The sequence below is a fragment of the Dryobates pubescens genome, chromosome 27 (genome assembly GCF_014839835.1).
Source record: "Dryobates pubescens isolate bDryPub1 chromosome 27, bDryPub1.pri, whole genome shotgun sequence".
Classification (NCBI taxonomy): Eukaryota; Metazoa; Chordata; class Aves; order Piciformes; family Picidae; genus Dryobates; species Dryobates pubescens.
Window position 1 is genome coordinate 5,430,287 of NC_071638.1, and position 13,045 is coordinate 5,443,331.

Below are 13,045 nucleotides of genomic sequence, written 5' to 3' on the forward strand. Positions count from 1 at the left end.
GAACCAAACTGCTTCCAAGAAGAATTCTCCAGAATGACTTAAGAAAATTAAAGCCTACTGTCCAGAGGCAACAGTTTCATTTCAATCCCTGTTTAGCATACTTAAAATTAAAAAGGAAGCAGTTGTTAGATGGAAGTAGGCGTTTCAGAACATCTTTAACAACAACAAAAACAAGATTTTGTTAGAAAAAAAAGGAAGTCTTGCCCTTCTTACCAAATTTTTAAGTCCAAGTATTAACTTCACAAACCCACTCCATTATATGTACAGATTCCCTGATTAAGACATTTTTCAAATGGCTTATTAAAAAGGTAAAAGTCAATTTCAACTGAAATGACATTTTGTTTGTCCAAAGCAGTCCTTTCTTCAGAAGACAAGTACTTCTTTTTGTCCCGTGATGCTTCCTTAGAGGTTCTGCCCACGTGTGAACCACTCAGGATTTCACACATCACACAGTTTTTGACAATAAGTTAAATATTACTGTGCCCAGTGAATGAGTGCCTTTTAAAAAAGCAAACAAAATCACCTCTGTTTCATGGCTAGGGCCATGGCTGTGAGGTTAGCAGGGTTCTCTATGCCGTCCTCCTTCACTTCCATCCATTACCTGTTCTCTGACATATAAAAACTGGTGTACTTGGCATATTTGATGGAACAAAACCACCACAACAAAGTCAAACCCGACAAAAACACCCATTAAAACCCTTTGTGATTCCTTCCATTCATTGCGTGACCTATAACTCTTCCATTTCAAAGTGTGTATTGAAGCTGTTTGCCATGGAGGTGTGCTCAAAGATCCTTGTCAGGCTTGGTTTCAGTAGCTCCATGGAATGGCATGACAGCTGCTGTGAGGCATCGCTCTTCAGGGCCATGATCTGATCTGCCCCGGGATCCCTTCTGTCGTAGTACAGGGCCCACAGCAACGTAATTGTGAGGATCATAGCCAGGATCTGCGTTACTCCAATAGAGATTCCCAGAAATCTCAGCACTTGCAATTGCTTTGTCCCCCTCAAAAAGCTGTACATTTTTTTACCACAGCCCTGTGAAACAGAAATAGATTTTAAAAAATCAGTCACTGTTGTTCAGCTTTCAGTTTGCCTATTTTTTATATCACTTCCATAACGTCATCTTTAAGTTGCCTCATACCCCCAGAGTTTACTGAAACTAAGAAGCTCCAAGAGATCTGCGACACTTTTCAACTCAACAAACTGCTCAAAGTTGATTTGAGTTCCCACCAACTGCCAGTGATATTTTAAAGAAACTCAGCTGGTTTTGCAAAGGTGTAAAAAGCCATTAAAAACCTCTTAATCATCTCGTTTCCTTCAATTTTCTACAAGTGTCACCACAACCTGAAGCTAAATTAATATTCCAGGAAAGATCTACAGGTCTGCACAACATCACCAATGTTTCCTCTCATCTTTTCTCTTTCTGGACTCAATATATGCCAGTTTATTAGTTCCACAGAAACTCCTCAGGGAGTAGAAAAATCAGTACACTCCAGGCACCACCTGAGTAAGTGGCATCAAATAGAATAATCTTGAATGAAGGACTTCCTACAAGTTTCTACACAGTGAGTTTCTTTAATGTTTCATAGTAAAAATACCAAATACATGTGGCAGTACTCTTGCTTTTAATTTCTGAACTTGAAGCATCACCTCATGGAGAAAAGCATATCTACTTATTGTAGTTACATTTTGACTACCTCTTCTTTCCATAAACTGTATATTAAAATTAATAGGCCTGATTTCTGATCTGAATGTAGTAACTTCCCTGTCAATATATTGATGGTACTGCATTGACACCCAGTTCTGCCTTAACATCTTGTGCCAAGCTATTGCTACTTAAAGCAGGGATATCCTGAATGGTTCCAAGAGTAGCTGTAACAACCAGCCTGGCATCAGTCTTTGTACAAACCCAGGCAGGCAGTTAGACTCGGCTCCAAAAAGCTAAGCATCCACATACTGTATTAGGAAGATGGTCACATCCACCACCTCTGCGATTATTTGCAGAATAATAATTACTTACACAGCTAGAGTCTGATGAAAACTATAGTGAAACATCACAAGTTAATGTTTCCTAAGAAATGCAAATTTGGCTCTTTCCAAATCACCAGTTCACATTCCACTGTTCACTTACACGGCCAACTAATTATTGTACAAAGCTTCATGAAAGCTTCCAAGCCTTTGCAAGGTGGCAAGGATCCATGAAGAGACACCATCCCTGGGAACTACTGGCCAACAGTGATGCTGCATCAGGCAAGGTGATGCTTAGTCTTAGAAAGGCTAAAACCTTGAAGAGAGGGCCCTTAGCTACTCTGGCCCATGCTTATTCTCTATTCTAAACTTTGCAGGACGTCACAACACACAAACCAAAGGAACACAGCCACCAAGGGGAAATTCAGAGTAGCAAACTGGATGGGATAACGCCAGGAGGACCAAGAGGAGTTGGTCCCAGAAAAAGACATCAGGAAGCCACAGAATGGGCACTATCTTCAAAATGACGCTTTTGCATTTATACCTTCACTGCATTACTTCTTACAACTTTTCCATGAAAAGAAAGCAATTCATGGAAGCAACAGAATCTGAAGACAGGAGATGATAACTAATATTTTTCAATCACACTGAAATTCCCCAAAGCCAGCAATTTAAAACATTACAGTCCTGAATGTATTTGATGAAAGGCCCAATTCTTACCTGGCATGCAAAATTCACACTGCAGTCAGATTTTCATTTAGGATCTGAACAAAATTAATGCACTAGATGATAGCCATACCAGAGTAAGCTAAAGGATCTCAGTGTCTTTGCTCCATTCATCATTCCACCCTGTCATTTTCGAAACATTAACGTAGCTCAGGCACAGAAAAAAGGAGTAAATGAGGATCTTTCAACATTTGAAAAGAAGACAAACAAAACCCCACTACAACACAAGCAATGGAAGTGAACTTGACGAGGAACAAAAATTGTCACATTGGTGTCTTTTCTTCCTTCAGCTAGAAAACAGAGTTGTAATTGTACTACTTTCCAAATATGTTTTTAATTACAGAGGAACTGGCTGCATTTTAATACTTTTGATAACTGTAAGAGATGAAGGTACATGCTGGTCACAATTTAAAAATGCTCTACCACAGCAGTATTCAAATTCAGTTCATTCGCTGCCTGGAGGAAACATCCATTAAGAGAGAGCAGGAACATTAATGCCTACATCTCCTGCAGCACAGACACATAACTGAGACGAATTATGCCCAATCTAGATAGACTGCCTCTCTCCATTTAATGATGTTCTTACAGTTTTGCTCCACTACCCATTCAAAAATCAGTCTCAAAACTGAGAAATACCCAACTACTCCTGTTATCCTCACACTTCATGCATTTTATATCTGCTTATGAGACACACTCATAATTGGTAGCCTGCAATTAAAGAGTACATAAATATACTTTCACGGTATCACAGTATCACCAAGGTTGGAAGAGACCTCAAAGATCATCAAGTCCAACCTGTCACCACAGACCTCATGACTAGACCATGGCACCAGGTGCCACATCCAATCCCCTCTTGAACACCTCCAGGGACAGTGACTCCACAACCTACCTGGGCAGCACATTCCAATGACGAATTACTCTCTCTGGGAAGAACTTTCTCCTCACCTCGAGCCTAAACTTCCCCTGGCACAGCTTGAGACTGTGTCCTCTAAATGTTTGTTACTGAACAGGGAGCTGCTGTTGACAACTCAAAACCAGTGCAAAACTTTGTGGCAATCATTCACAAGAATTAGTTTCAAACTCCTACAGAGCTATGGATTAAAGGCCTGATTCATATCTATTAGAATCATCATAGAATCATCATAGAATCAGTACGGTTGGAAAGGACCTCAGAGATCTTCAAGTCCAACCTATAACCTAACACCTCTTGACTAACTAAATCATGGCTTCAAGCTCCATGTCCAACCCTTTTTTGAACACCTCCAGGGACAGTGATTCCACCACCTCCCTGGGCAGCACATTCCAACGGCCAACAACTCTTTCTGTGAAGAACTTTCTCCTCACCTTGAGCCTAAACCTCCCCTGGCGCAGCCTGAGGCTTTGCCCTATTGTTCTCCCACTGGTTGCCTGGAAGAAAAGACCAACCCCCACCAGGCTACAACCTCCTTTCAGGTAGTTGTAGAGAGCAATAAGGCCTCCCCTGAGCCTCCTTCTTCTCCAGGCTAAACAACCCCAGGTCCCTCAGCCTCTCCTCATAGAGCTTGTGGTCGAGACCTCTCACCAGCCTCACTGCCCTTCTCTGGATGCATTCAAGTGCATCAATGTTCTTAAATCGAGGGGCCCAGAACTGGACACAGTACTCAAGGTGTTACAAAGGCTATTTTATATTTTCAGTATTAAAAATGGGGGAAAACCCATACATTTCTGATTTACTGCATCATCATAGAATAAGGACTCGATCTTAAATAAGGCACTTCTCAGAGTAGAAAAGATAAACCCTCAGCATATTGAAAGAGTCTGTCACACACACAAATTTTAAGCATACTCAAAACTGTGCTGGAAGACAAAGGAAAAAATACTGAACATGTGTATTTTATTTTTCTGAAGATACCAGCTCCTGTCAACCATTTGTCCAGTCACAACATGGGCAGAGCTCACTTATCCCCACACCAAAACGAACCTCCAAGACCACACCATCAACCAATGCACTCCCTCGCGACTGCACTCTTTCCAATGGTCGCTTGTTCCATCAACTATGCCAACGGTGAAGCTCATCAGTATGGAATTGAATGGAATGGAATAGAATGGAATAGAATAGAATAAACCAGGTTGGAAGAGACCTTCAAGATCATCACATCCAACCTATCAACCAATCCAACACCACCTAAACAACTAACCCATGGCACCAAGCACCCCATCAAGTCTCCTCCTGAACACCTCCAATGATGGTGACTCCACCACCTCCCTGGCAGCCCATTCCAATGGGCAATCACTCTCTCTGTATAGAACTTCTTCCTAACATCCAACCTAAACCTCCCCTGGCGCAGCCTGAGACTGTGTCCTCTTGTTCTGGTGCTGGTTGCCTGGGAGAAGAGACCAACATCTGCCTGTCTACAACCTCCCTTCAGGTAGTTGTAGAGAGCAATAAGGTCACCCCTCAGTCTCCTCTTCTCCAGGCTAAGCAATCCCAGATCCCTCAGTCTCTCCTCAGAAGGCTTGTGTTCCAAGCTCCTCACCAACTTTGTTGCCCTTCTCTGGACATGCTCCAGCAAGTCAACCTCCTTCCTAAACTGAGTGGCCCAGAACTGGACACTGTACTCGAGGTGCAGCCTAACCAGTGCAGTGTACAGGGTCAGAATGACCTCCCTGCTCCTGCTGGCCACACTGTTCCTAATGCAGGCCAGGACACCATTGGCCCTCCTGGCTGCCTGGGCACACTGCAGGCTCATGTTCAGCCTACCATCAACCAGCACCTCCAGGTCCCTGTCTCCTGGCCGCTCTCCAGCCACTCTGACCCCAGCCTGTAGCACTGCATGGGGTTGCTGTGGCCAATGTGCAGAACCCGGCACTTGGATGTGTTCAATCTCATGCCCTTGGACTCTGCCCATCTGTCCAGCCTGTCGAGGTCCCTCTGCAGAGCCTCTCTACCCTCCAGCAGATCAACTCCTGCCCCCAGCTCGGTGTCATCTGCAAATTTACTGATGATGGACCCAACGCCCTCATCCAGATCCGTGGTAGGTTGAGAGAGGGCCTAGCTCTCCCTCCCCCACAGAGTAAGAAACCACAGCTAAACTCAGTCAGAGAAGCAGACATCAATAAAGATGTCAGAGAGCATGGGGCCCAGCACTGATTCCTGGGGCACCCACTAATGACTGGCTGCCAGCTGGATGTGGCACCATTCACCACCACTCTCTGGGCTCGGCCCTCCAGCCAGTTCCTAACCCATCGCAGTGTGCTCCCATCCAAGCCATGGGCTGACAGCTTGGCCAGGAGTTTGCTGTGGGGGACAGTGTCAAAAGCCTTGCTGAGGTCCAGGTAGACTACATCCACAGGCCTCCCCACATCCACCAGGCAGTCACCTGATCATAGAAGGAGATCAGGCTGGTCAACAGTCCATGAAGACTAATGCATTTGAAAAACATCTTTTAAAATCCAGTGGGGCCCACATGATTTCCACCAAAAATATCCTCAAGCAAAACTATGTCAGCCACCTTTCTTTCCACAAAATTCTATTGCGAAGGATTCCGACTCAAGTCCTCCAGAAAGTTCTGAGGTCTCAGCAGAAAAATTCAGCACAGCTACAGCAGAACAATTTTATCAATCCCAACCAAACCAAACTTCAGTTTTCTGAAGTGCTATAAACAATTCTTCTGAAGTACCAGAATGGACTTGTGAAGCATTTGCATAAGCCAATTTCAGGCTAGCAAGGCTAATCTCATCAGGCTCCCTCTCAAACCGCCAGACTATGCAAGTCTGTTTTTGAATCACTTTCTAAAAACAGCTTTTCTTCTCCATTCTCCAAAGCAGAAGTCAGACAGATCAGCCTTACAAGTGTAGGTTGGTTTTGCATGATATTGATAAACACATTAGCAACTATACTGTGGAATCTTGTGATCAACCCACAGGCGAGCACCCTGGGTGGGTGAGGGGGGAAAAAGAAAGTTTTGTCAACCAAATATTGTACATATCTCAAAGAGCAATAGAGGTTTGGGGTTTTTTTGTCTGGTAAAACCCTTTTTGGAAGGGATTCTGCAGTAAACAGCCAAAAATAAATTTGCTAACAGCTGAATCCATGCAAAGTGCCCTGGGGTATGGTGGAGGGAGAATCCTAAATAAGCTTTTACCGTTTCTTTAATGAAAAAAGCCAAGCAGCCTTTCTGTTTGTCAAGTGCATCTTACCACAGTCCTTATGTTCTACATCATCATCTTTGGCCATTAATGTTTTCAAAGTAAAACTGAAAGAACCTGAACACATGAAGGGCACTTAGAACCACTGTCCTGGAATATGGCTGTGGACATTCTTTTAAGAATGAGAACAGACAAGATAAATGGTTCTTTGGTGGTGAGACAGAATCACAGGCCAGTTTCGGGCTGCAGGTCTCTAGCAGGTCTGAATCAGCCAGAACAGTTGACTTGAGTTGGCTCACAGGTGTATCCCATGTCATCACCATCACAGAGTATAGCAATCACATACAGATAGATAGATAGATAGTATCACAGTATCACTAAGGTTGGAAGAGACCCCAAGTATCATCAAGTCCAACCTGTCCCAACAGACCTCATGACTAGACCATGGCACCAAGTGCCACGTCCAATCTCCCCTTGAACACCTCCAGGGACGGCGACTCCACCACCTCCCTGGGCAGCACATTCCAATGACAAATGACTCGCTCAGTGAAGAACTTTTTCCTCACTTCGAGTCTAAACCTCCCCTGGCACAGCTTGAGACTGTGTCCTCTTGTTCTGGTGCTGGTTGCTTGGGAGAAGAGACCAACGCCTTCCTGTCTACAACCACCTTTCAGGTAGTTGTAGAGGGCAATGAGATCACCTCTGATCCTTCTCTTCTCCAGGCTAAACAATCCCAGCTCCCTCAGCCTCTCCTCATAGGGCTTGTGCTCAAGGCCTCTCACCAGCCTTGTTGCCCTAGATATAAAGAGAGAGTATTGACATTGTTATTAATTTTGTTATGTAATTAAATCTGTTTTCATTTCACCCTGTGTACCTTCTTTTCCTGATTCCCCTTCTCTGCTGGGGAGGGGTTGTCAGATGATACAATAACTGCCCAGACAATGGCTAAATATAGACAGGTGGTTCTTCCAGCATGCAGAGTTGCAGTGTTCACTGTAGAAGTGTTCATGCTGCAGCGTGACTGCTCAGACCCATCCTCCTTCCAACCCACTCTATTGTACTTTCAAAGCAAGCAAATGAAGAATGCATCTCTTCTCAGTTCTTTGTACCTACTTGACTGATATATTCTTTCTGTCACTTCTAGACTATCTGGACTTTGGGGCATTCTGCTGTTACTGAATGTACAATTACAGGTCTTCAGAGATCTGTCAGCAGTTAAACCAACCAAACAAAATGTAAGCAATAACTTAATCTCCAGACAAATATAACTGTAGACAACATTTTTGTGAGAACAGGTTAAAAGGGTTTTAGTAGAGAACAGCTCTACCTTAGGGAATGCAGCACAGCCCTACTTGCAAAGTGGACTTGACGGTCACAAATGCAAATGAACACATCAGTGATGCCAAGACTGGGGGCAGACTGTGCTGCACTGGTGGAATTTGCAGACCTAAGGCATATGGGACAGGCAAGGAGCAGAGTCAGGACTCTAAATCTGAGGAAGGCAAACAGGAAAGGGAACACAGCAGAGCTGGCAGATCTTTAAGGACACTACTCTTACAGAGCAAGACCTCTCAATCCCTGTAAGAAATCAGGCAAGGAAGGGAAGAGACTGGCATGGCTAGTCAGAGAAAAGAGCAAGAGGGAACTGTACAGACAATGGAAGCAGGGACAGGTGACTACAGGAACACCACCTGTTTGTGTAGAGATGTCAGGAAGGCCAAAGGCATGGCTGGTGCTGAACATGGCAAGGGATGCAAAGAATAATAAAAAGGGCTTCTACAGGTATATCAACCAGCAAAGGGACATCACAGAGAAAGAGTTCCCCCTCTGAGGAGTGAGAATGGAGAGCTAGTGTGAACAGATGAGGAGAGGGTTGAGGTACTCAACAACGTTTTTGCTTGTCTTTACTGGCAATCTTACTCTGTCCCCATCCAAAGTGAATGGACCACTAGGTGTGGACCAGCAGGGTAAAGTCTCTCCCGCCATAAGGGAAGATGAACCCCAACATACATAAATCTATGGGATCTGAAGAAACACTTGTAGTTGCAAGGCCACTCTCCATCATATTTGAAAAGTCCTGGCGGTCAGGTGAAGTCCCTGGAGATTGGAAGAAGGAAAACATTACAGCCAGGAGTCCCTGGAAATTACCAACCTCTCAGCCTCACCTCTCTGCCTGGGAAGATCATGGAAGCTATACTGGAACACATAGAGGACAGGGAGGTGCTTTGAGCCAGCAAGCATGGCTTCACCAAAGGCAAGTCTTGCCTCACCAACCTAGTGACCTTTTACAATGGTGTAACTACATCAGAGGACAAGGAAAGACCAACAGATGTCATCTGTCCAAACTTCTGTAAAGCCTTTGACTCACTGCCCTGCAACATCCTTCTTTCTCAGCTGTAAAGATATGGAACTGATGGCTGGACTGTGCAGTGGAATTGGTAGGATAAATTCATCCTAAGAGTACTGGTCAATGGCTCAATGACCAGATGGAGATGAATGACAAGTGGTATCCCTCAAGGGTCTGTATTGGGACAGTAAGATTGAGTGTGCCCTCGGCAAATTTGCAGATGACACCAAGCTGAGTGGTGCAGTTAAGACTGCACTGTAAGGAGAATCTCATGAGGTTCAATAAAGCAAAGTGCAAGGTCCTGCACCTCAGTCAGGGCAATCCTCAGTATCAATACAGGCTGGGGGGATGATGAGATTGAGAGCAGCCCTGCAGAAGAGGATTTGGGGGTGGCTGAGAAGTTGGATGTGAGACAACAATGTGCACTTGCAGCCCAGAAGGCAAAGTGCATCCTGGACTGCATCAAAAGAAGTGTGGCCAGCAGGTCGAGAGGCGATTCTGCCACTCTGCTCTGCTGAGAACTCACCTGGAGTACTGTGTCCAGTTCTGGAGTCCCTAACACGAGACAGACATGGACCTGCTGGAGCAGGTCCATAAGAGGGCCACAAAGATGATCACAGGGCTGGAGCACCTCTCCTATGAAGACAGGCTGAAAGAATTGGGGTTATTCAGTCTGGAGAGGAGAAAGCTCCAGAGAGACCTTTCCATACCTGAAGGGGACCTACAGGAAGGCTGGGGAAGGACTGTTTAGAAGGGATTGTAGTAAAAGGACAAGGGGCAATGGTTTTAAACTAGAGCAGGTAGATTTAGGTTGGACATTAAAAAAGTTCTTAACACTAAGAGTGTTAAAATACTGGAATAGGCTGTCCAGGGATGTGGTTGAGGCTCCATCCCTGGAGACTTTCAAGCTCAGCTCGATGTCACCCTGGGCAGCCTGCTCTAGTTGGAGGTGTCTCTGCAGTGGGGTTGGACAAGATGACCTTGAGGGTCCTTTCCAACTCAATGGCATCTTTGAATCTGTGAACATATTTGCTTGGTTTTGTAATTTTCACCTTAAGAACAGTGATGACTCGTACTACCCTTACTGACTTTGAGTCCTCTCCCAGTTTCCAGGCTTTTTTATTTAATTCTTTTAATATAATGTAGTAGAGTGAGAGACAAAAAAGCATTTTCACACAAAGTTCCTATGCAGGCTCACAGTAGAACAACTGAAATACCTGCTTCCTTGCATAAGCCCTGTTAACAAGAGAGTTCTCCCAAAGGACTTGTCCAAAGCATCTTTCACTGAACACACTACTGAAGTCCTCACTACTATAAGGTAAGTAGAAATCCTCTTACCTTGGCAAGCCAGCGACGGGACATAGACATTACACTTACATTATTTTTTGATTGGAGCAAATTTCCACTCCAACCTAACCAGTGTAATACAAATAACATGTGAGACAGCCTTAAACATTGAGGTGGCTGCATTGCTACTAACATCTCACTTCCTGGTAAGGGTGGGTGGGCGCTCGCTTTCTTCCTACCCCTGCTTCAGCATTAACAAATGATAACCACAGAAAACTCAAACACTCCCCATAAAGACAATTACTCGACAAGCCCTTCTGCTGCATTGCAAGGGATGAGTTTGGAAAATAACTCTATTAAGTACAAAGCCTTTTGAAATAGCCACAATTTTCTTCTTACCTCTTGATAAAGGTCACTGAGATCCTCATGATGTGCCTGCTTAGAGCACCCCGGGAACTCTCTGACACAGCAGGAGTCAGGAGGCCAGTCCATCTCTGTCATTTCCAGCCAGTCTGTGAAGTACACCACCCCACAACATTTAAACTGCAAAGGAAGGATTAGCTAAGATCAGCAATAATGATGCTGCTTCTTCATAACAGTAGGTCATCAAAAAGCTAAAGAAATTCCTATTAACAACTCTCAAAACATTTACATAGGGCTAAAATCATTGACAAGAACTTCCACATATCTTTTGTTGTATTTTGACATAAAAGCAACATGACAAATGTAATGTAGAAACCAATGAAATAGCCAATGGCTCTGTTGTGTCCTTCACATCCCAACTGCTCCCTCAAAGGATGTTTCACAGAACTTGTCCTATCCTGTAATTCCACAGTCCATACATGAACACATGATAATTTCATGTCAAAAGAGTGACTAATGAACAGGTGCACCTGTGGCCGAAGGAAGTAGTAGGAAAATATGATTAAAGTCTTACTAGCACAGACTATTCCCCCAAGACTGTAACTATGGACACATCTGTTGAAAATTAAATGAGAAAAAGCACTGATTTATCACAATACAGAAAAATGGGGAGGTGGGAGGGGGTGGTGTTTAAAAGTGAGTAAAATGGCATAGGAATCACAAATGCTGAAAGAAAGAAGGCAAATGAAGGAAGCCGTACCACACTAAACTAAGCACAACAGAATCCACCATAAAGGCAGCAAGTCTGGCTGCAAAGCAGATGAGCCATAATTGACTGTAAAACACACAAGGACTGTAAGTTCTCTTCTCTGCAAAGCACACTGGGAGATTTAAAGCCAACTAGCCAGCCTACCACACTCCCAGACACGTTCCCATAAAAAAGGAGCTGAAGCAGCTATGCTGTATTTTCTTCGCCACTGGATAGGGACTTGCTAGGATTTTAAGGAAGCATTTTTTCTCCCTGGATGTTCTTCAGTATCAGTCTGAGTGTAAATCATCACCTGGTTCCTTTGACCCCTGGGCTTGGGAACATTTGTCCCCTGCTACTCACTGCTACTTCACCTTTGACCCCTGGGCTTGGGAATATTTGTCCCCTGCTACTCACTTCAGAGCCAGAGTCCTGCATATCACACCACTCCTCAGTCACAATCCAGCAGATCAGTGCCCAGACACTGATACACACTGTGCCTTGACTTCACCTCTCCTCTTACAAATACCACTTTCTTTCTCACCACAGCTTTAATGCCTCTGCTGTTAACAGTTGTTAGTCAAATCCTGCCAACACAGGACTTTCTAAGGGAAGTTCAAGCTTTGGCTCCTCATTGTCATTGTGAAGATCACCTCATTCAACACGCTTTTCTTCAATCTGTTCTTCCCCTTGCCCAGTTCTTCCTTCCTGACTTCTGATGATCCTTCCCACCTTCCTTAGCACTGTCACAACTCCAATACTGGACCAGCAAGGGGGTTGAAGAGAAAATAAACCTATTTCCCATCTTTCTCAAAATGTTAAAAGATACAGAGGAACAAGAACCAAGCTGATCAGGGCTGAATTTTTGGGAACAAAACTGTTACTGTCATTTTTTTCTTTAGGAAAAAACCTGTGATGCTGACTGAAGAAGGGCCTCAAGCACAGTGCTCATTCAGACATAAATCACATACCAGGCTCACACATACTTAGCTGAGTTATAAGTAGAGCTCACCAATTAAGAAGGAGCTATAAAAGAGCCTTCTCAGTTCACTTCAGACTTTCCCCAAATAATTCCTCCAGTCAGAGATGGAATATAGGAAATTAACTTCTGAAAAGGTCTTTTTCTCCTATGCAAGTGTTAAGGCATAGCTGAAGTTTTATTGGTAATATTAACACTACAACAAATCATTCTGATGACACAACAACAACCAGGGGGATAAGAGGAAGCTTTTAATTTAATCAGCCTATACATTTAAACCAAGACATAGTATCAGCTCTATTTAAGGATACTGACACTTTGATTTTATGATCTCATGTACAGAACATCCACAAGCACTCTATCTGTGTATAAAGAATTAGTCAGTTTCACAGTGCAGTTGCATAGCCAGAGCAGGGGACTGGTGAGGGTGGAGGTGTGTTTAACCTCATGTAGTCCTCCCTCTTTCTTTCAGGCTTTAGTGAAAATACAGACTAACCAAG

General features: G+C 44.0%; 1 protein-coding gene across 1 annotated transcript in view; it reads right to left on the reverse strand.

Annotated features, from left to right (window-relative positions):
• Nucleotides 1-201: 201 nt before the first annotated feature.
• TSPAN12 (tetraspanin 12) overlaps nucleotides 202-13,045 on the reverse strand; it is a 59,284-nt gene continuing 46,440 nt past the window's right edge. The window contains exons 7-8 of the mRNA XM_054173908.1: nucleotides 10,855-10,998; nucleotides 202-1,034 (exon numbers count right to left, since the gene is read on the reverse strand). Of these exons, the coding sequence (XP_054029883.1) occupies nucleotides 729-1,034; nucleotides 10,855-10,998 (450 nt within the window). The 3' untranslated portion in view covers nucleotides 202-728. The remainder of the gene's footprint in view (nucleotides 1,035-10,854; nucleotides 10,999-13,045) is intronic.